General features: G+C 43.6%; 1 protein-coding gene across 1 annotated transcript in view; it reads right to left on the bottom strand.

Annotated features, from left to right (window-relative positions):
* The window catches only part of UROS (uroporphyrinogen III synthase), a 101422-nt gene that overhangs the window by 26858 nt on the left and 50144 nt on the right, over window positions 1-24420 (bottom strand). The window contains exon 6 of the mRNA XM_063435077.1: window positions 797-871. Within this exon, the coding sequence (XP_063291147.1) occupies window positions 797-871 (75 nt within the window). The remainder of the gene's footprint in view (window positions 1-796; window positions 872-24420) is intronic.

Here is a 24420-nt window from a genome sequence, read left to right as displayed (position 1 = left end):
GGGAGGGAGTGAGACACATGGAGAGGCTAGGGGGAGAGAATGAGACACATGGAGAGGCTGGGGGGAGAGAATGAGACACGTGGAGAGGCTGGGGGAGAGAATGAGACACGTGGAGAGGCTGGGGGAGAGAATGAGACACGTGGAGAGGCTGGGGGAGAGAATGAGACACGTGGAGAGGCTGGGGGGAGAGAATGAGACACGTGGAGAGGCTGGGGAAGAGAATGAGACACGTGGAGAGGCTGGGGGGAGAGAATGAGACACGTGGAGAGGCTGGGGGGAGAGAATGAGACACGTGGAGAGGCTGGGGGAGAGAATGAGACACATGGAGAGGCTGGGGAGAGAATGAGACACATGGAGAGGCTGGGGGGAGAGAATGAGACACATGGAGAGGCTGGGGGGAGAGAATGAGACACGTGGAGAGGCTGGGGGGAGAGAATGAGACACATGGAGAGGCTGGGGGGAGAGAATGAGACACATGGAGAGGCTGGGGAAAGAGAATGAGACACGTGGAGAGGCTGGGTGAGAGAATGAGACACATGGAGAGGCTGGGGGAGAGAATGAGACACATGGAGAGGCTGGGGGGAGAGAATGAGACACATGGAAGGGCTGTGGTGAATGAAATAAGATGCATGGAGGAGCTGGGGGGAGGGAATTAAACTCAAGAAAGGGGTGGTGGAACAAGACGCATGGATGGGCTGTGGGGGAAATGAGACACATGGGGGGCCTCAGGGCCTCTGCTTGGGTGAATATATTCTGCATACGCAACCATTGGAATTTATAGGCTGCCAAAACTTACTGGAGCAAATATGGTCAGCGAGTTTTTCCGCATTGCCAGATTCTTCACCTTCTGAAAGTAATCCAATTTCAGCAACTAGAAAAAAAAAAAGCAATTCATTTAGGGATTTTTCAGTTTTTAGTATACATATAAAACATCAATGTATATACACAAATAGAACGTGGCAACAATTTCTTTATGAAATACAGCACCCATTTCTGATGAACAGTAAAGTAACAGAGATGAGGACCTGTCGAAATAAACCGGGCAAAACAACGTTTTGGACAAGTCTAGTTGGGATTTCTGGACTTCATAATAATTAACCTGCAATAATAATTTGTCTTCCATTTTTACAGAGTTTACAAAAGCGTATGTGTCTCTTCACATTTTGTGAAGAAACAACTGATGCTAGGACCTTGGGTAAACCCAAATTTCCTTTCAAAAAAGGAGAACACACTCTGCACAAAAGGAGGGAACTACGACCCTTGTCCCAGGCCCTCACCCAACAGAGGCTCAGGTATGTGTGGGGCACCCCTTTAAGTTAATGGTCCGCAGGGAGGACCGAACATACGTCCTGCACGACATCTCCGAGGCACAGGAATTTGCGACACAGCTGAGCTTACCACGCATTAACATGGAGGCCTGTCCTCATCCACATGGCTCCCAAGAGGCCGTAAACAATCTGCCTGCCCTGCCGCAACGACGGAGACCATCCAGACGCGAGCTACAACTCCCCTAAGGATCCTAACAGAGACTCTCCAACACGGGCTACTCACTTTCATAAGCTAGAAGCAGCGGTCGGACAATCTCTCTCTGACACTAAATCCTAAACAGGGCCCACCTACCGGATGGACTACGCAATCACAAGACCACTACAAGACTGGCAGTTGATGGACTGATTCGTATCTCCACGACAACGACCAGAACACAGAGATAAGATTAAGAATGCGTGTCTTACTGCTTACATTATGTCCAGCTCCATCCCAATTCTCTTATCTCCCTATTGTTATTTTATGTAAAATGGCACTTAAGAGTTTATTTAAGTATCGGTCTTCCCCCTTTGCTGGTTTGGTACCCCCCATGCACAATGATAGAGGGACGTGTTTGGGATGGGGCACCCCCCCGCTCCTTTCAGTAAATCATCTAAGCTAGCTGTAAACCTTGCGGGGTACGATGGGGAAGGGGATCCCTACCACCCCTAGTATTACTTTGTGGGGCAGCTTAAGTAACTCACTCGAACACAAACACCGGTGACTGGGACACCTTTCCCGCCATCATTTTCTTTTATGATTTTCGTTTCATGTATTCTTTATTCTTCAGACAGATAGAAAATAGGAAACCGCGCCCTAGACCGTGTTATACAAATAAGTTGTATACGTACTCAAGTATATATGTGATGGTCTATATACAGTTGACCTCAAAGTAAAAAAAAACATAAAAGAAATAATAGTGCAGTATCTCAAGTTTAATAAGTGGATTTATGAGTGCTTCAGAAATGGTTTCACTACCATTTCCCAGAGCTAACCCAGAGCTCAGCTGTTAGCATTCGTGGACGGTACAATCCCTGTCTCAGGATATATACTGCAGAGTGGATCTTGGCGATTCCAAACAGGATACAAGTATATGTGGAGAAACAGAAATCCAATAGCGCAATATATATTGATAAGATGAATAAAAGAAATAAAAGATAACAACATGGGGGGCGGAGCTTGCCGGCCAAGCTGAGCAGACGTGCCTGGCTGGAGCTCCTGCGCTTGGCAGCAGATTTCCGGGCAAAATCCCCCACTACCCGCAAAATTACGGCGACAAATAGCCACACTCGAGATCGGGGGAAGCTGCTCTACCCGGTGATACCCGACAAGAGCACCCCGGAACCTGAACAGACCAGCCCGAACGAGCCGAGTTGAGACGGCCGCTCACCCGACTCTGTGCCAGCAGCGACAACGACCAACCCTCCCCTCCCCCCCCCTGGACCGGTGGGGGTTATCCCGGTCTACCCTCAGGAGACCCTGGAACGACCCGGCGAGAGGGCTGAGGAGATGCAGGGGCCTGAAACACGCGGAGGCAAAACAACTAAAATGGCGGAGGCAGCTACCTCTCCTAAAGCCTACACTGAACAGCAAGATATAGAACACCGGCTGAACAGGACCTTCCAGGCGTTCTGGGACAAGCTGGAAGCCCTTATGTCCCCGGAGAACAAGAAAGCAGTGCCTGTCACCAAGCCACGTACTCACCAGGTAAAACTTGTCAGAAAGCGAGTGGCGACAGGGGGCGAGGTAAAAACTGAAACCAACAGGACTCTGACACATGCAGCCCCACAAGATGGAGGCCCTGAGCGAAGGATCACCACGAGGCACCCAGACACAATACCACCTCATGCACTTAACAGCATATCCAATGCCTTCTGGGAATCACTAGAAGCCCGCATGAGGGACTCAGAGATCCCCCGGACTTTGCCGCAGGGTACCTCACCAGACGCCAAACCGGGAAAAACAGCAAAGCAACAAAAGGGCACTAACCTGAATCGGCAGGAGCGGAGGCAGGACACACAACCCAAAAAAGCGGCTGCTGGAAAGCGGAGGGTGGTCAAAATCCGGCATCTTCCAGGCAAGGCGGAGAAGCAGAGGAGACCGCCAAAGGCAAGCACCAGACCACCAAACAAAGCAGGTACAGCTACACTCTGCACCCACAGCAACCCAGAAAAGGCCAGGGGATCATCTCGGCACCCGATCGCCAGGGAGAGCGCACCAGCTACATCACCTACAGCAGGGGGCATTCACCCAGCCTCGTCAAGGCATCGGCTAACCCCAAACGGACTGAGACTTTAACACAGGCAAAGTATTGTCTTACACCTGACTCTTTGCCCCACTGGAACTGGACATATCTTTATTATTTAACCTTTTGTTTAATGTTTAGTTTTGCTACTCACGACTCCCATCACTCGTAGCCAACATAGAGGTCTGCATGTTAAGCTACTATGCTAATGTACCTAGGGAGCCTTACTTTAACCTTAGCTGGAACCACTGTCTCAGCCACAACCGTGCCACTAGTTTAGCCAGAATAAATAGCCCTCTATTGAAATAGCATGGTATAAAGGCGATGCAACTAAACGTGTGTTAATAATCTATGTTTTCTATTTCTTCCTCTTCTGTATAACAAACTATTACAAAGCAACGTTTAAATGAAGCAGAAATGTTTAGATGACAGTCCACTTATTTTGCCATTATTTTTATTTCTATTTTTATTATCTCCCAACATGTAACTAACTTATACTGTTTTACCTAGTTGGTGATGTACACTAAGTTACTAAGCCCCTCAGACCTTAGTCCCATGATGTGATTTCATGTCCAGCTCACTAACCATAACTAGTTTTACGTATTGCACTGGTATATTCAGATTTAGCGATACCTGCATTAAAGCAAGTGATAACAGTATTATAGCGAGATACAACAGTATTATAGCGAGGTACAACAGTATTATAGCGAGGTACAACAGTATTATAGCGAGGTACAACAGTATTATAGCGAGGTACAACAGTATTATAGCGAGGTACAACAGTATTATAGCGAGATACAACAGTATTATAGCGAGATACAACAGTATTATAGCGAGGTACAACAGTATTATAGCGAGATACAACAGTATTATAGCGAGAGATAACAGTATTATAGCGAGATACAACAGTATTATAGCGAGGTACAACAGTATTATAGCGAGATACAACAGTATTATAGCGAGATACAACAGTATTATAGCGAGATACAACAGTATTATAGCGAGATACAACAGTATTATAGCGAGATACAACAGTATTATAGCGAGATACAACAGTATTATAGCGAGATACAACAGTATTATAGCGAGGTACAACAGTATTATAGCGAGATACAACAGTATTATAGCGAGATACAACAGTATTATAGCGAGATACAACAGTATTATAGCGAGATACAACAGTATTATAGCGAGATACAACAGTATTATAGCGAGATACAACAGTATTATAGCGAGATACAACAGTATTATAGCGAGATACAACAGTATTATAGCGAGATACAACAGTATTATAGCGAGATACAACAGTATTATAGCGAGATACAACAGTATTATAGCGAGATACAACAGTATTATAGCGAGATACAACAGTATTATAGCGAGGTACAACAGTATTATAGCGAGGTACAACAGTATTATAGCGAGATACAACAGTATTATAGCGAGGTACAGCAGTATTATAGCGAGGTACAGCAGTATTATAGCTAGATACAACAGTATTATAGCGAGGTACAACAGTATTATAGCGAGGTACAACAGTATTATAGCGAGGTACAACAGTATTATAGCGAGATACAACAGTATTATAGCGAGATACAACAGTATTATAGCGAGATACAACAGTATTATAGCGAGATACAACAGTATTATAGCGAGATACAACAGTATTATAGCGAGATACAACAGTATTATAGCGAGATACAACAGTATTATAGCGAGGTACAACAGTATTATAGCGAGGTACAACAGTATTATAGCGAGATACAACAGTATTATAGCGAGGTACAGCAGTATTATAGCGAGGTACAGCAGTATTATAGCGAGGTACAACAGTATTATAGCGAGATACAACAGTATTATAGCTAGATACAACAGTATTATAGCGAGGTACAACAGTATTATAGCGAGGTACAACAGTATTATAGCGAGATACAACAGTATTATAGCGAGATACAACAGTATTATAGCGAGGTACAGCAGTATTATAGCGAGATACAACAGTATTATAGCGAGATACAACAGTATTATAGCGAGATACAACAGTATTATAGCGAGGTACAACAGTATTATAGCGAGGTACAACAGTATTATAGCGAGGTACAACAGTATTATAGCGAGATACAACAGTATTATAGCGAGATACAACAGTATTATAGCGAGATACAACAGTATTATAGCGAGATACAACAGTATTATAGCGAGATACAACAGTATTATAGCGAGATACAACAGTATTATAGCGAGATACAACAGTATTATAGCGAGATACAACAGTATTATAGCGAGATACAACAGTATTATAGCGAGATACAACAGTATTATAGCGAGATACAACAGTATTATAGCGAGATACAACAGTATTATAGCGAGATACAACAGTATTATAGCGAGATACAACAGTATTATAGCGAGATACAACAGTATTATAGCGAGATACAACAGTATTATAGCGAGATACAACAGTATTATAGCGAGGTACAACAGTATTATAGCGAGGTACAACAGTATTATAGCGAGATACAACAGTATTATAGCGAGATACAACAGTATTATAGCGAGGTACAGCAGTATTATAGCGAGGTACAGCAGTATTATAGCTAGATACAACAGTATTATAGCGAGGTACAACAGTATTATAGCGAGGTACAACAGTATTATAGCGAGGTACAACAGTATTATAGCGAGATACAACAGTATTATAGCGAGATACAACAGTATTATAGCGAGATACAACAGTATTATAGCGAGATACAACAGTATTATAGCGAGATACAACAGTATTATAGCGAGATACAACAGTATTATAGCGAGATACAACAGTATTATAGCGAGATACAACAGTATTATAGCGAGGTACAACAGTATTATAGCGAGATACAACAGTATTATAGCGAGGTACAGCAGTATTATAGCGAGGTACAGCAGTATTATAGCGAGGTACAGCAGTATTATAGCGAGATACAACAGTATTATAGCTAGATACAACAGTATTATAGCGAGGTACAACAGTATTATAGCGAGGTACAACAGTATTATAGCGAGATACAACAGTATTATAGCGAGATACAACAGTATTATAGCGAGGTACAGCAGTATTATAGCGAGATACAACAGTATTATAGCGAGATACAACAGTATTATAGCGAGATACAACAGTATTATAGCGAGGTACAACAGTATTATAGCGAGGTACAACAGTATTATAGCGAGGTACAACAGTATTATAGCGAGATACAACAGTATTATAGTGAGATACAACAGTATTATAGCGAGATACAACAGTATTATAGCGAGATACAACAGTATTATAGCGAGGTACAGCAGTATTATAGCGAGGTACAACAGTATTATAGCGAGATACAACAGTATTATAGCGAGGTACAACAGTATTATAGCGAGGTACAACAGTATTATAGCGAGGTACAACAGTATTATAGCGAGATACAACAGTATTATAGCGAGATACAACAGTATTATAGCGAGGTACAGCAGTATTATAGCGAGATACAACAGTATTATAGCGAGATACAACAGTATTATAGCGAGATACAACAGTATTATAGCGAGGTACAACAGTATTATAGCGAGGTACAACAGTATTATAGCGAGATACAACAGTATTATAGCGAGGTACAACAGTATTATAGCGAGGTACAACAGTATTATAGCGAGGTACAACAGTATTATAGCGAGATACAACAGTATTATAGCGAGGTACAACAGCATTATAGCGAGATACAACAGCATTATAGCGAGATACAACAGTATTATAGCGAGATACAACAGTATTATAGCGAGATACAACAGTATTATAGCGAGATACAACAGTATTATAGCGAGATACAACAGCATTATAGCGAGGTACAACAGCATTATAGCGAGATACAACAGTATTATAGCGAGATACAACAGTATTATAGCGAGATACAACAGTATTATAGCGAGGTACAACAGTATTATAGCGAGATACAACAGCATTATAGCGAGGTACAACAGTATTATAGCGAGGTACAACAGTATTATAGCGAGATACAACAGTATTATAGCGAGGTACAACAGTATTATAGCGAGGTACAACAGTATTATAGCGAGATACAACAGTATTATAGCGAGATACAACAGTATTATAGCGAGATACAACAGTATTATAGCGAGATACAACAGTATTATAGCGAGATACAACAGTATTGAAGCGAGAGATAACAGTATTAAAGCGAGAGTTAACAGTATTGAAGCGAGAGTTAACAGTATTAAAGCGAGAGTTAACAGTATTGAAGCGAGAGATAACAGTATTAAAGCGAGAGATAACAGTATTAAAGCGAGAGATAACAATATTCAAGCGAGAGAAAACAGTATTAACGCGAGAGAATGCAGTATTAAAGCGAGAGATAACAGTATTTAGCCATAGCAGGTTACTATATATAAAATAAGGTAGTTAATCATAGGAGACTTTGTTCATCTGTTATGTCGACCCTATTTTGTGCAACTCTTGAACGTCTCCCTCTCTTTTTTCTGTACCCCCATAAGCATATGCCTCAACAAAAATAAAGAATTAAAAAAAAAAAAAAAAAGATAACAACATACTCATATTTGCTAGAGCACAACTTGCTCTAGTCAGTATGGCATAGGTGGTATCATCCCCACCAGGGAATATGATGGTTACCAGGAATTGGACGGAATAGGAGATCCAAAGTAGATGAAAATAATAATAAAGGGAATTTTTAAAAAATACATACCTTTTATTAACAAGAAAATACTAAAAATAGCATATGCAATCGCTAAAAAGTCCCACTTGACGCGTTTCACCTTAAAAAGGCTTCTGAAGAAACCGGAGAGGGGAGAGTCGGAAATTGCAAATCTGGGGGGTGGGTTCAAATGAGGTCTATGGCCCGTCTGGTGTTGTCCATTGCCTGTCTATTGGAAATGAATGGGCACCTCCCCCCTCCCCCATTCATCATTTAAAGTTACAAACCGAGTGAATGAGATAACATTTAACTGAGCAAAAAAACATTATGGTGGATAAGGGCCATCACCAAACAGTGTGTCCATAGTGCTTTAAGAGACCAACTACCAAACGCCAGGTCAGTCAATAGATAATGATAGACACTGGTACTTCTGTTTCAATTATTGTTTAACGATACCCCTCCTTTACACAAGTGTGATGTGCACATTTGGCCTGAAGTGTCCTGTTCTGTATTGTTCAATACCCTTACCTCTGTAGGTTACTGTAATCTTGTCTTTAACTATAAATTACCTAATGTCACCTTTTAAAACCTGAAAAATACAAATAAACTATTTAAAAAAGAAAAAAGGAGAACACGTGAGCTGCTAACCACACTCTATTGTGGAAAATAATGTAAGCATTGCAGTCTTTTTGTACATCTAATATAGTTATTAGGGGAAGGCCAGGTGACTGTATAAGCTATATATTTATGGTAACAGCTTTAGCAGACCAACCATTCACAGCTGTGAAATCTCAGCCTTGCACCCCATGAGTAGCTCTGCCCAGATAAATGACCACATATGGTTAAAGGGAATCTCCAGTGCCAGGAAAACAATCAGTTTTCCAGGCACTGCAGGATTCCTCTCCCTCCCACCCCCCAATCCCCAGTTGCTGAAGGGGTGAAAACCCCTTCAGTCACTTACCTCAGGCAGCGACATGTCCCACGTCGCTGCCTGCACCTCCCCCGCCGCTCCACCTTCTTCCTCCGTCGGCCGGTGGGCGAGACTGATCCCGCCCACCGGCCGAGGAGACCTAATGCGCATGCGCGGCAATGCCGCGCATTGGCGCATCCCATAGGAAAGCATTTAAAATGAATTTCAATGCTTCCCTATGGGGAATAGAGCGACGCTGGAGGTCCTCACACAGCGTGAGGACGTCCAGCGACGCTCTAGCACAGATAATCTGTGCTATGATGCAGGAAGTGACCTCTAGTGGCTGTCTAGACTGCAATATTTACACTTGCAGGGTTAAGGGTAGTGGGAGTTGGCACCCAGACCACTCCAATGAGCAGAAGTGGTCTGGGTGCCTGGAGTGTCCCTTTAACCCCTTAAGGACACATGACATGTGTGACATGTCATGATTCCCTTTTATTCCAGAAGTTTGGTCCTTAAGGGGTTAAGATAAGCCTGTGCTTGCTATGATTTTGAATACCCTGGTAGGAGGGAAACTCAGATCGTCAATAAAATTGAAATGAATTCTTTAAATGGCCCTCCTGTGCTTCTGCAATATTTATGCTTTATGATTCTTGCAGGATTCATATTATTGTAAGGCAAACACACTTTCAGGACTTTTACTTTAACCCCTTAAGGACACATGACATGTGTGACATGTCATGATTCCATTTTATTCCAGAAGTTTGGTCCTTAAGGGGTTAAAAGTGTTAAATTAATTACATTTAAAAGTTCTAACAAATTTTACGGCAAAATATCCAAACTAAAAATATACCTACTTTCCTGGACTATTACAGTTTTGCTGTTGTGGCTTAAATTTAAAATTCCCTTCAGTGAACCACCCTGAAATCTTTAATGATCCTGTGAGAGATAGGGATTGAAGTAACTATCTTCTTGAGTGTATCACTGGCCATCATCAGTTTCATATAGAGTTTCCTGCATAGTGAAAAAAATTACCAGTAGTTACCAGTAGTCTGCCTGAGTTAAGGTGTGGAGGCATCAATTCTGATACGACGCGGTTTCTACTGCCATCAATGCTTAAAGGGATACTATAAACACCAAAAAAACTTTAGTTTAAAGGGACAGTTTAGGCACCATAACAACTTCATCTAAAATAAGTTGTTATGGTGCCAGTAGGCCCCTGGGCGCACTCCTACCTAAAGGGGTTAAAGCACAGAGTGCCGCTATGCAGGGGCACCACTGATTAGCTGAGAGCAGTCAACTTACACTCTCAGCCAATCAGTGACTCCCTATTTACAAAACTAGCTTTCGGTGCCTATAGTGCCTATAAAAACAAATTTATATTTGTTTTTTAAAAATCACGATTTAGTAGTTATACCTTAAATGGCCTCATACATGCATTTCTTTCTTTCTTTAGGAGCTTTTCTAAAAACGTCCATAAAAGATGCATATCTTCTGTCTGCAGCCTTTGCAAGCCTTCCCCTTTTTCCCCTGCACAGGAAATTACCAAGTGAAGGTGGCAGCCAGAGAGGGAATAGGTGCTAGGGGGACAGATGAGTTTGGCATGGAGCCAGAGAGGAACAGGTAAAATGAAGCCCTGTGAATGCGCATGCACGCAGGCCCACAGTGACGCATGTAAGCAGGCAGATACGCTCTATCACAGCTCAGTGGAGCCTACAGAAGAGGAAGTGGAAGTGAATGTTTGATTGACAGCCATGGAGGTGTTTCTTAATTGAATAATGGGATTTAATGGCACTTTTATAGCTGAAGTGCTTTATGTGTTTAGTGTGGCCCTTTAAGTCTAGTTACTTAAGAACTACAATGTGTATTATGGAATAAGGTATTTTGTGTTTTCTCTGATGTAAATCTTTCAAAGAACTGAAAACATTTAAAAAAGATTTAAAGAAGCACTCCAAAGAGCACCTGTATGGTGCTAGGAATGCCCTGGCGCTCTCCCAGAGTAATTTGTCAAATTGTATAAGAACAGTTTCAGAACTTACCGAGGTCTCTCATGTGCCACAGAGACTAATCCAATGTCTCGCACGAGCTAAGCACAGCCAGACAAAGGGCCACATTCAGTGGCAAATGGCACTCAGTTGATGTTCTTAAAGACTTTGACAAATAAGTCTCGAGGGAGCAAGTGCACTCCTGCCACCATAACTACTACAGCAGACTGGAAAGGTTAAGGTGCTTAGAGTGTTCTTTTAATGTCTGCAAACTGTGACTTGATTTTCTGCTCTGCTTTAACGCTGCTTTAGTAATTCACAATGTGATTTCCATGGACGTCAACGTTTCCGTAAATTTCCCGCTAGGTATATTCCTAAAATGTACATTGAGGACATTTTTGGTCAACTCACACACTCTGGTGTAGAATAACAACAGAAAACCTTTACTTGGCCCTTCTGTCCTCTGTCTATAACTAGCACCTCACTTTTGTAATGTATTCATTCTACATGTATGTAGTAATAATAATAATTCGGGCGTTTCTTACTTGTAAGTAACATTAATTTAATGATTCGTTTTGTTTTGGGTTGGCAACACCCATTGTGTTCTTGGACGCGCCAACATTTTTTTATTTAGTGGTGGTCACAAAATGTATCACTACCTTTAGCCATTGCATGTTCTCAAATTTTTATTTTTTTTAAATCAGAAAGTCTGTAATCTGATACTTTTTTTTTTTTTTTTTTTTTTTTAAAAGACACTGCATATTATTTCTACCATTGAATGTGTTAAAGTAAACACTGCTTGGCTTCCAATCCAATTTGCATTGACACCAAGACATTTCACGTTAAATTATGTCACCATCAACACAGTGTTTGTTAAGATACCAAAGCAAGTCGTGTGACAGCTCCATTCCGAGGTTCAAACTGCAGCGGCAAATAAATATTAGCATCTCATAAGTGTGAAAAGCTATGTAACAGAAATAAAAAAAAAAAATAAAAAAAAAGTTACTTCTAAAAACGGAAAGAAAAAAAAAAGCTTGTCACATTAACATACAGTGTGACCTAGCAAAAAAGGAAAAAAAAAAAAATATCCCTGATTAATTTATCCATCACACAGGAGATTGCTGTCTGCCTCTGTTTAAATATTTAGACTGGTCTAATTAACAGGCAATTAAAGCACACTCTTGTGAAAAAAAAAAAAAAAAAGTAATTTTATACCATGAAAGCCTCTTCTTCTTGATGAAGGCAATTTATATCTCATTTTGTGATTTTAACCCGGATGTTGACACAAACCTCTTAATTATTAATAGGGAGTATATCCAATGACAATCTATCACAGGAAAGGATTGATTTTAGCATGGATCTGTCAGAAATAAAACTGATCAAAACAACAATAAAAAAGTCTAAAATAAATGTTAGCACAACTAATAAGCATTTTAATTGCGTTTAAGGGAACACTACAGCGTTGGCAATACAAATGCGTATTTCTGACGCTATAGTGTTCTAATCACCATTTAGGTGAACACCCCCTGCCCCCGCAAAGTTTAAAGGGACACTATAGTCACCAGAACAACTACAGCTTATTGTAGTTGTTCTGGTGAGTATAATCATTACTTTCAGGCATTTTCATGCACACACTGCCTTTTCAGCGAAAAGGCATTGTTTACATTGCCCCTAGGGACACCTCCAAGTGGTCACTCCTCAGATGGCCACTGGAGGTGCTTCCTGGATCAGTCCTCACAGTAGGCAGCTCTGCCGTTTAGCGTCTCCACGTTCTGCATGGGGACACTGAATTTTCCTCATAGAGATGCATTGATTCAATGCATCTCTATGAAGAAATGCTGTTTGGCCAAAACGGCGTTTGTCCCCATCCCCTTGCCGATTTTTCCATGGGAAAAACTCGTTGATTTTGATGATGTTACCAAGGGGGCAGGGCCGCACAGCGCTGGAAATAAGGTGAGTTTTAATTCCTTTTAAGTGGGCAAATGGGAGGGGCAAGCCACCTAACTCGTGGGTTTAGCACTATGGGGTCAGGAATACATGTTTGTGTTCCTGACTAGTGATGTCGCGAGCATAAAATGTTCGGTTCGCGAACGTCGAACGCGAACTTCCGCAAATGTTCGCGAACGGGCGAACCGGGCGAACCGCTATAGACTTCAATAGGCAGGCGAATTTTAAAACCCACAGGGACTCTTTCTGGCCACAATAGTGATGGAAAAGTTGTTTCAAGGGGACTAACACCTGGACTGTGGCATGCCGGAGGGGGATCCATGGCAAAACTCCCATGGAAAATTACATAGTTGATGCAGAGTCTGGTTTTAATCCATAAAGGGCATAAATCACCTAACATTCCTAAATTGTATAACGTGCTTTAAAACATCAGGTATGATGTTGTATCGATCAGGTAGTGTAAGGGTTACGCCTGCTTCACAGTGACAGACCAAACTCCCCGTTTAACGCACCGCAAACAACCGCAAACAGTCCATTTGCACAACCGCAAACTCCCCATTTGCACAAGGTTGGATACCAAGCTAGCCATGTCCCGTTTCTTGTCCTCACTGATGTCATTGAAGGTCTCTTCCTCCACCCAGCCACGTACAACACCAAGGGTCCCCGAAAGGTGACAACAAGCCCCTGCTGTGATTGGTCTTCCACCTCCTCAAAGCCACCTTCCTCCTCTGACTCCTCTTCTTCAGACTCCTATCTGCGTTATTATAAGGTGTGTTAGGAATAGTACTACTTATCAGTTTAATCCCGGTTACGTCCCCTATCAGGGGACGTGTATATGGCATCGCTTTTAGGAACCGGGAGATGGAAAAAGATGCTTGGTTGGTCATCCTACTTCAAATTTGGGGCACTGCGCGTGTAATCTAATGTGCCACCAGATAGGAGTGGTGTGTTAAGTAGTCCCCCTCATCAGGCCTGTTTTAGTCGAATGTATCGCCCACTGTCAGTCCCTTCGGGATCCATCCCTCATTCATCCTAATAAAGGTGAGGTAATCTAGACTTTTTTGACCTAGGCGACTTCTCTTCTCAGTGACAATACCTCCTGCTGCACTAAAGGTCCTTTCTGACAGGACACTTGAAGCGGGGCAGGCCAGAAGTTCTATCGCAAATTGGGATAGCTCAGGCCACAGGTCAAGCCTGCACACCCAGTAGTCAAGTGGTTCATCACTCCTCAGAGTGTCGATATCTGTGGCGATGCTGTGGCGATGCGTATGACTTAAAAAGCTCTGCATGTCCTCCATCAACAACACGTCTGTAAAGCGTCCTGTCCTTGCCGGCGTGGTCGTAGGAGGATTACTTTCACCTCTTCCCCTGTTAGATTCCCGTTGTGCTGTGACATCACCCTTATATGCTGTGTAAAGCATACTTTTTAATTGATTTTGGAACTGCTGCATCCTTTCCGACTTCCGGTAATTCGGACACATTTCGGGGGTCTAGTAGCGTGGACACCCAGTACAGGTCGTTCTCCTTCAGCCTTTTTATACGAGGGTCCCTCAACAGGCACGACAGCATGAAAGACCCCATTTGCACAAGGTTGGATGCCGAGCTACTCATGTCCCATTCCTCGTCCTCAGTGATCTCACTGAAGGTATGTTCTTCCCCCCAGCCACGTACAACACCACGGGTACCAGAGAGGTGACAACGAGCACCCTGGGATGCCTGTTACGGTTGGTCTTCCTCCTCCTCCTCAAAGCCACATTCCTCCTCTGACTCCTCTTCCTCACAATCCTCTTCCAGCGTTGCCGCAGGTCCAGCAAGCGATGCTGATAAGGCTGTTTCTGGTGGTGATGGTGACCACAACTCTTCCTCTTCACGCTCATCTACGGCCTGATCCAGCACTCTTCGCAGGGCACGCTCCAGGAAGAAAACAAATGGTATGATGTCACTGATGGTGCCTTCGGTGCGACTGACTTGGTTTGTCACCTCCTCAAAAGGACGCATGATCCTACAGGCATTGCGCATGAGCGTCCAGTAATGTGGCAAAAAAATCCCAGCTCCGCAGAGGCTGTCCTAGCACCCCGGTCATACAAATAGTCGTTAACGTCTTTTTCTTGTTGGAGCAGGCGGTCGAACATTAGGAGTGTTGAATTCCAACGTGTTGGGCTGTCACAAATTAAGCACCTCACTGGCATGTTTTTTCGCCGCTGGATATCTGAAAAGAGCGCCATGGCCGTGTAGGAACACCTTAAATGGCCACACACCTTCCTGGCCTGCTTCAGGACGTCCTGTAAGCCTGGGTACTTATGCACAAAGCGTTGTACGATCAGATTACACACGGCACATGTGTCAACTTGCCCAAATTCAATGCCGCCAACAAATTTCTTTGTCACAAACCACTTGGCCGATCTCCAGTTGGTGCGGAGTCAGCCACTGATCCACCTGTGCGTTCAGGGCGGACAGGAGTGCTGGTCCGGTGTGACTCTCTGCTTTCAGGCAAGTCAACCCCAAGACGGCGTGACGCTGCCATATCCGGGATGTGGAATAGTACCTGGGGAGCTAGGGGGGTGCCGTTGATGTGGAGCAAGACGCAGCAGCAGAAGAGGACTCAGCCGAGGAGGTTATGGAAGAGGATGGAGTAGGAGGAGTAGAGGAGGTGGCAGCAGGCATGCCTGAAAGTCGTGGCGGTGTCACCAACTCCTCTGCAGAGCCACGCATTCCATGCTTGGCAGCCGTCAGCAGGTTTACCCAATGCGCAGTGTAGGTGATATACCTGCCCTGACCATGCTTTGCAGACCAGGTATCAGTGGTCAGATGGACCCTTGCCCCAACACTGTGTGCCAGACATGCCATTACTTCCTTTTGCACAATCGAGTACAGGTTGAGGATTGCCTTTTGTGCAAAGAAATTTCGGCCGGGTACCTTCCACTGCGGTGTCCCAATAGCTACAAATCTTTGGAACGCCTCAGGCTCCACCAGCTTGTATGGTAAAAGCTGGCGGGCTAAGAGTTCAGTCAAGCCAGCTGTCAGACGCCGGGCAAGGGGGTGACTTTGTGACATTGGCTTCTTACGCTCAAACATGTCCTTGACAGACACCTGACTGTGGGCAGATGAGCAGGAACTGCTCAAGGCGAGAGACGGAGTGGCGGATGGTTGAGAGGGGGCAAGGAGGACAGCAGTGGTTGACGTGGCTGAAGATGCTGGTCCAGGAGGAGGATGGCGGATTTGAGTTTGTGTGCTGCTTGTACTCATGTGTTGATCCCATAGGCGTTTGTGATGTGCGATCATGAGCCTTCGCAAAGCAGTTGTACCTAGGTGGGTGTTGGACTTCCCACGACTCAGTTTCTTTTGGCACAGGTTGCAAATGGCATCGCTGTTGTCAGAGGCAGACACACAAAAAAAATGCCACACTGCTGAGCTCTGCAATGACGGCATTCTGGTGGTGGCAACAGCATGCGTTGATTGGCGTGCTGTCTGGCTGACCCTGGGTGCCGATGCATGCTGTCTGACTGTGCCACTAGCTCCTTGCGACGACCTCCCCCTGCTTCCAACTCGTCTCCTCCTCCTCCTCTCTGTCTCCCCATCTATACTTTCCCCCTGTTCTTCTTCTCTTCTAGCGGGCACCCACGTGACATCCACGGACGCATCGTCATCATCAGCCACTTCACTTATATCTGACAACTCAGCAAAGGAAGCAGCAGCGGGTACAACATCATCATCATCACACCGTACGTCCATGTGTGTAATGCTGCCTGACTGAGACATATCCCTGTTATCTACATCCTCTGGCAATAATGCTTGCGCATCACTCCTTTCTACCAACTGATGTGTAAATAGCTCCTCTGAGATACCAAGTGAAGCGGCTGTGGTGCTAGTCTTGGGTGGTGGCGGCAGGCAGGCGAGTGGTAACTTGAGAGGTGCCCGAAGCTAAGCTGAAGGGGGATGGTGCGTCAAGGTTCCGAGCCGAAGCTGTAGAAGATTGGGTGTCCTGTGTTAGCCAGTCAACTATGTCCTCAGAACTTTTCGAGTTCAGGGTACGTGGCCTCTGAACACTGGGTATTATTCTAGGGCCAAAGGGAATCACAGCACCACGACCACGACGGCCCCTGCGGGGTGTCATGCCTCTGCCTGTCATTTTTTTTTCGATTAATGGTATTATGCATGCAAACTACTGGGACAAAATATATGAGTGGCACTGTGCACTGGCAGAAGTTGGCAGAGTAGACGCTGTAGGCCTGACACACACGCTTGCAGACAACTAACTGCTATTCAATCTATTACAGTCAAAATTTTATTATTTTTTTTTTTAAATTTACACTACTGTAACACCAGATATTAGTTGCACTGGTGTGACACTGTGCCCTGGCAGGCCCTGAAACGCACATGCGTGAAGGAAACTGACTGCTATTATTTCACAGTCCAAAAAGTTTTGGTTTTTTTTAAATGCAAGCTATTGTGACACCAGTGAGTGAGTGGTGGCACTGGTCAAGTGGGCACAGTATACGCTGTGAGCCTGACACACACGCTGGCAGGCAGGCAACTGCAATTAGATTACACAGGAAAAAAAAAGCAGCCTGATGTTCTAGCCCTAAAAAGGGCTTTTTGGGGTGCTGTCCTTACAGCAGAGATCAGATGAGTCCTTCAGGACTGCAGTGGACACTGAATACACTAGCCTAGTTACCAATTTCCCTATTAAATAAGCAGCAGCACACTGTCCCTCCTCTCACTAAGAATGCAGTTTCAGAATGAATCTAAAATGGATGCTGTCCAGGAGGTGGGAGGGTCTGCTGCTGATTGGCTGGAATGTGTCTGCTGACTGTAAGGTACAGGGTCAAAGTTTACTCAATGATGACGAATAGGGGGCGGACCGAACATTGCATATGTTCGCCATCAGCGGCGAACGCGAACAAGCTATGTTCGCCAGGAACTATTCGCCAGCGAACCGTTCGGGACATCACTATTCCTGACCCTATAAGTGCTCCTTTAAAAAAGTATTTTACTTACCTTTTATCTCACACAGTGCTGCTCTCTCCATGGTGGACCCGCTTCCTTGGCTGAGATCATCTTTGGAGGATTAAGCGCATGTGCGACAAATGCCATGCTATGTCAATCAGATGATCTCTATGAGAGCTTCACTCGGCTTTTTCTACAGAATTGCCTCTAGTGACTGTCAAAGGGATAGCCACTAGTGGCATTTAAACCCTGCAGAACAGAAATGTTTTACATTGCAGGTTTAAAACAAGAGGAACATGGCACCCAGACCACTTCATTGAGAAACAGGGGTAGGGGAGGTGGGGGGGGGGGGGAGAACTAAAGCACTATAGCCTTAGGAATACTGCTTTGTATTCGTAACATTATAGTGGTCCTTTAAATCCAACAGATAGTCATTTCTATTTTATTTTTTTATTTATATCAGATTTTACCAGAAAGGATACATTGAGATTTCTCTCGTTTCAAGTATGTCCTCAGGAAAATAAGTCTATAAATGTTCTTTATCATGGTGTGAAAGTTAAATAACTCACTAATAAAAAGTTGAAGAAGGGTTCCACGACAAACCATCGAGACAAAGCGTGTCCGCATCATCAGGATACTTTTTAACGAATGTTATAGATGTCCTAAAAAATTCAGATCAATAAGACTTTTAAAAAGAATACGGCCAATTATTCTTGCTGTAGGAGCGGACTACGTGAAACCACCACATAATTACACAGTTCAAAACACAAAAAACTCTTTTTTAAGGTTTCTTTCAATAATAAAGCAACCTCCTCGTGCTCTGATATGAAAAGTAATGACTGTCAGCAGGGTAACTGGAGCAGCATGTATTGTGGATTAAAGACTAGCTTCAATGGGAAACCAATATCAGTGGTTCCAAGTACCAAATGCTTGGAGTTAGCAGATTCATAATGTTTTCAGGGACACGTCAAGTATACATATTGATGGGCAGCACTTGAGAAGGGTTGCTCCGTAGTATGTAGAATTTTGAGGAAGGTGTATAAGATTAAGTAATTAGGCAATGAAGACTCCTTCTTATTTATCCAGTTATTTACCTTCTTATTTATCCAGTTAAAAGGGAAAATTATCCTCTTCATGGACATGCCATTCTTTTAATGTTACATAACTTTATAGAACATCACAGCCATTTATGAGACTGCTAAGGGACAATTTTCAGACAAGAATTACAAAGAATTTAGATATCAAATTAAATACAGAATTAAAAATGCAAAAAAAGTCAGGGAGGACATACTTCCACAAGTCCACACTTAAAGGTACACTGTAAGTACAAAAACAACTTTAGCTTTATAAAGCAGTGTTGGTGTATAGATCATGCCCCTGAAGTTTCACTGGTCAATTTTTTTTTTTTTTGTAGTGCTTAAGGTTACATACACGCATGTATTGCCACGACAGCTGATACAAGCCATTGAAACAGCATATTCATACCATTAAACATAGAATAGGTAGTCTGACCATCTATCGTTGCTTATTATGCTGATGAGTCGTCAGTGGATGAAGGTCAACTAATGAAGTACATGTTAGGTAGCATTGGAGTCGAGGGGCTGCAATATGTTTGGTCAACATTATTAGTAGTCAGGGTGTGTCGGTTGCAGGTGGTGACATTTGGATTTGTGTATTCCCTACATACCTAGTTATGGTCATATAGCGTGTGAGAGCAAGTAGGGTGTAAGATTATCTCAAGTTTTGTGTGTAGCACAGGGTGTTGTACTTGAAGTAGGTAGCGAGACCAGTTGTGGTGAGAGGTGGTCTTCGTTGGTGTGTTACCCCTAACCAAAGGGGCTGCGGGGGGGGGTGGGGTGATAAAATGTCGGTATGTCAGCTCAGTTTGCTGGCCTGGCTGTATTTCCCTCGCTGTACCTGTCAGAACTGCGATTTCAGGCGTCACATGTAAACAGAAAATAATTCAAAACAATTAGTCCCAAGGTCCATGTCGATGGCAGAAACAGTGTGCTGAAAGGTTTGCAAGTACACTGTCTTTATATGGCAGCAACTTCGGCCCAGTAGTATTGGCCTCTGTGGTCATGCCGTCTGCTGTTGTCAGGGTTGTGAGCTCAGTGTCGTCGTTTCTCGTGGGGTGAACGGCTTGCTGGTGGCTGGGTCTCCCATTCCGTGCTGGAACTCTTGTGGTAAGTCGGCTGGAAGGTCTGGTAGTCAGAGTTTCGCCAGAAGCGCGGGTGCCTCTCCATCTGATGTTATCTTGTGGGTGATATCGTTGTGGGGGACTTGCAGGGATCTTTGTGGTCCCCATCAATATGGCACCCCGAGGGTACGTAGGTGACTTGTGACAGTGTCCTGCGCCATTGTAACGTGGCCCGTGTTAAGTCCTGATAGAAAGACAACTGGGCCGTTTCAAACGTAAGGGGGGGTTTTGCCTCTGGTTGCAGCCAGGAGTTGGGTTTTATCGCGTGTGGAGGCGCATCGTAGGATGACATCCCTAGCGGGTGTATTAGGTGTCCTGGAGGTCACCGGGAGTCTGTATTATGCTGTCCAGCTCAAATTTCCGGTTTACTGCTGGCGGCAGGATGGTGGCTAGGAGTCTGCGAATGTAGTGCGGCAGTTCGTCAGCCTGGATATCTGCGGGTATGCCCCGGATTTTTACGTGGTTTCGCCTGGCCCAGTCTTCCTGGGTAGACAGTTGCAGCGTTAGGTTTTGCTGCGAGGCTTGTAGTTGTTGCATGGCGTTTTTCATGTTTGCCATGTCGGTTTGAAGATCCGATATGTCTTGTTCTGTCGTTTGGACGCGCTCCGTGACATTGTACATGTCAGTTTTCAGGCGCCCCACATCCGCAGCCCGCGATTTTTGTATGTCCTTTATCCAGTTTTGGAGATCTTGCTTGGTGGCAAAATTAGTGTCTCCCGGTGTTTCGTTTGTTACCGGCATTGAGTGCCAGGTCTGTTTGGGTTGAGGAGTGGGCCGGTAAATGGGATGGCGTCTGGACATTGGCGGTAGTCTTGGGCTGCGCCTGTCGCTGTAACAAGGTGCCAATGTCTTGTGCCGTAGAGGAGCCCGTGTGGGTTTTCTGGGTGCATTTCCCCATAAGTCCGGGAGCCTCCTGTAGGTATGGATAGAAGTCGTTTTCTGGGTCGGAATCACCTTGTGTGTAGGCGCCGCCGAGAAGCTGCTCGAGGCCGTGGATGCTCGGTGCATGGTAGGCCTAAGGCCTGGGTTTTGTGCCTCCAGACTTCGGAGTGTACCTGAAAGGCATCTGCCGGATCGGTGTGTGGACCTGATCACAGTTCCAGTGTGCTGAGGTTCGGATGTCGGGTATTTTCCAGGATATTTGCGGTTTGTGAATGTCAAGGTGGGAGCCCGCAGTTATGGCGTCCGCTCAGCTTCAGGTCCCGGCCCCGCCCCCTTCACTGGTCAATTTTCTACCATTTAGGAGTTAAATCATTTTATATTCTGTTAATACAACCACTCCAAACCACATCCCTGGTGGGGATTATACAACCACTCCAAACCACATCCCTGGTGGGGATTATACAACCACTCCAAACCACATCCCTGGTGGGGATTATACAACCACTCCAAACCACATCCCTGGTGGGGATTATACCACCCACGCGTATATATTTGCTCAATCCCTTGAAAAGGCACTAGTAGCTGTGTCGGAACGTTGGGGTTTTGTTTTGTACACGTGTCCAGCCCTTTGAGGTAATATGCAGGTGGGCTTTATATAACTTTATTTAGTTATAGCGAGTGACCTGTCACTATCTATACGGTAGTTGGAGAAAACTGCTGTTGCCTTAAGGATCTGAATGTAAGTGAACTGGCATGGACAGTGTGGCATTCGGATAATGAGGCTGTCATATGACTAGCAATTTGTCAGTTATCTACATATTCTGGTAAAATACTACTGCGGAAATCTCTGCACAGCAACTATCATAAGCATTATGTTAGTTTGAAATGAAAGGAAAAAAAAAAAACAAACGTTCTAGTAGCAAGTGCCTTTTTTGCAATTTGGCTACATGCCTCTGAGCACTGCGTTTCTCTACAAAATCTTTAATGTCAAAGAGTACACAAGTTCTCTGAGATTCCAACAGTGAATTGTTCAGTTATTACAGTGCTGCACTGCAGCGTCAGCTTTGGCTAGGAGCCCGGGGAATGCTCGGGGAATTGGAGTGCTAGTGTTAGAGTGATTTCTGACATGGTAGGTTATATAAGAGAATATTAGTGAAGTATAACAGACATGACGGCTTTATTGGGTCTCTTTAAAAATGAACACAACCAGCCTTAGCAGGAGAGTTAGTAGTGGCTAGAAAGCCTAATTCATACAGCCATATGCTGCAAACATCCGCTGTTTATTCTTCAAGGACAATATAGGTTACTCAAAGAAAGAAAGGATGATCTGTCTGAAATGCATTATGCATAATGCAGTAAAGAAAAAAATATATACAGCGCAAAAAACTATATAAATACTACATAAGAATTGTGAAATGCTGATCAGGAAATACAGTATCTTTATTTCCCACAGTGTAGACAGCTTTGTTTGTTCCTTGCTATGTGTTCATGGGTTGGAAATAAAATTGATATGAGGTTGTTATCTCCTCTGAGTCTTTGAAATATGCAATACACAAATTACATCTGTCACTGTGTGATTTATTGCTCGTCTAAGGAAAACACAGAGATAGTGTCGGAATATGGGATTTCATAGCTAGCCCAATTAATAATTGATGGAACAAACGCATTGATCAATAATTTGAAAAAAAAAAAAAAAAGGCAAAAAAACAGTACAGCATGAGTAAATGATGGAGCAAGAGAAATGATTATTAGAACTGCAGGACGGGTTTTTATCTTGAAGAGCTCCACTTCTCTGCCATATGTTGTGTAGGCAATTGAATATATAAATATTGATATATACCATATTTACAAAGATCAAAAATCTCAACCCCATAGTTCCTTGGTACCTTGTGCAAACTAATTTTCCATTTTCCGCTGTTAAAATGTTTGATATGGCCAAGCCCAAAAAAGTAATTCCCAAAGATGACTTTCACGAATGAGTTGACTCAAGGCAACATCTGAGCAAATTTACAGCAAAGTGATAGATTTGCAGCTATGCAACTAGAAACCTATAGGTTAGAATTTTCCTGTTGGATAGCATCCGATAGGGTAGAATGTTTCTGCTAATTTTTCCTATTTGACTATTTACCATGGGACATTGCTAGGCGCTATAACCACTAAAGTAGAAGACTGCCCTTTAGAGGGTTACTCAAAGAACCTGGACCACTTCACTGATTTGAAGGCATCATGGTGACTGGACTCTTTCTGAGCAGCGTTTCGCTATGGAACACTGAACATACAGAGTTAAACCTCTTTGCTGCCTGAGGTGACACTCCTCATAAAACAACATAATGTGGGCATCACTTGACAGCACAGAACAAACGTTACAGGCTGGATGAAGTCAAATCTGTGCATACTGGACCTCTGTTGTCAGAATGTTGGTGATAGCCGTCCAATGGCCTCTTCCTCCAAGCCACCCATGTCCTCCACTCAGTTTGCTCTTCCTCTACATCCCTCAACAATAAGAAGTGACATCCGAGTTACAGGATCAGGTTGAAGAACTTGGCCTAGGGGCTTGACCAGTGGTAAGGTTATGCGTTATTTTTTATTCTGAGGGGGAGGAGCAAGTTAAAAATGGCTACTCAAACCAAAACCAGTACTTTCTTAAAAAACTGGTATTTGGTGGTTGGAGTAAACCTTTAAGGGGAGCAGTCAAAGGATTCAGAGTCCAGTCTAGATTAAGGAAATGCTGGACTTTCAAAAGACTTTGTTCTACACTTCCCATAAGCTCACAGTCCTATTACATAAGAAGGAACAGTTCTAGTGACCAACAAAATATGTATCAAAGAGAGAGTTCGGACTTGTATGTTGAGAGGTACCCTTGTAGCAGTTCCCTTGGACTTCTATGCAAGAAGTGGTTACTCAAGAATTAGAGAAGACCTTGCACCAAAGCCTTTAAATTAGAAGTTTCTCCATAGGTTGCCTTTTGACTTTAAAATGTAGGCAGATTGCTCATAAAAATCTAACTTCATAAATGAATGTGCTAGTATAGCAAGGAAGTTGATTTAGAGTGTATTTAGATTACGGAGGGTATTTATATAAAAAAAAAAATTGGCTAGTGTAAAAAAACAGCCAAATCATATGATTCTTTATGGGATTATGGGAAAAAATAATCTGCTCACATCTAAGAGCTGGATCTCATATTCTAACAAGATGATTACTATCCTAGTAAGATAATACATTAGGAGGCACAAACTCTAAGGGGCATCCCTTTGCCTACCAAGCCTACACCAGAATCCTAGAACTCTTCCTGGACTGAAATGAATGTAAGAGAG

Source organism: Pelobates fuscus, chromosome 10 (genome assembly GCF_036172605.1).
Source record: "Pelobates fuscus isolate aPelFus1 chromosome 10, aPelFus1.pri, whole genome shotgun sequence".
In the NCBI taxonomy this organism is placed as follows: Eukaryota; Metazoa; Chordata; class Amphibia; order Anura; family Pelobatidae; genus Pelobates; species Pelobates fuscus.
Note: the sequence above shows the minus strand (reverse complement) of the source record. Positions and strands in the feature narration are given on the sequence as shown.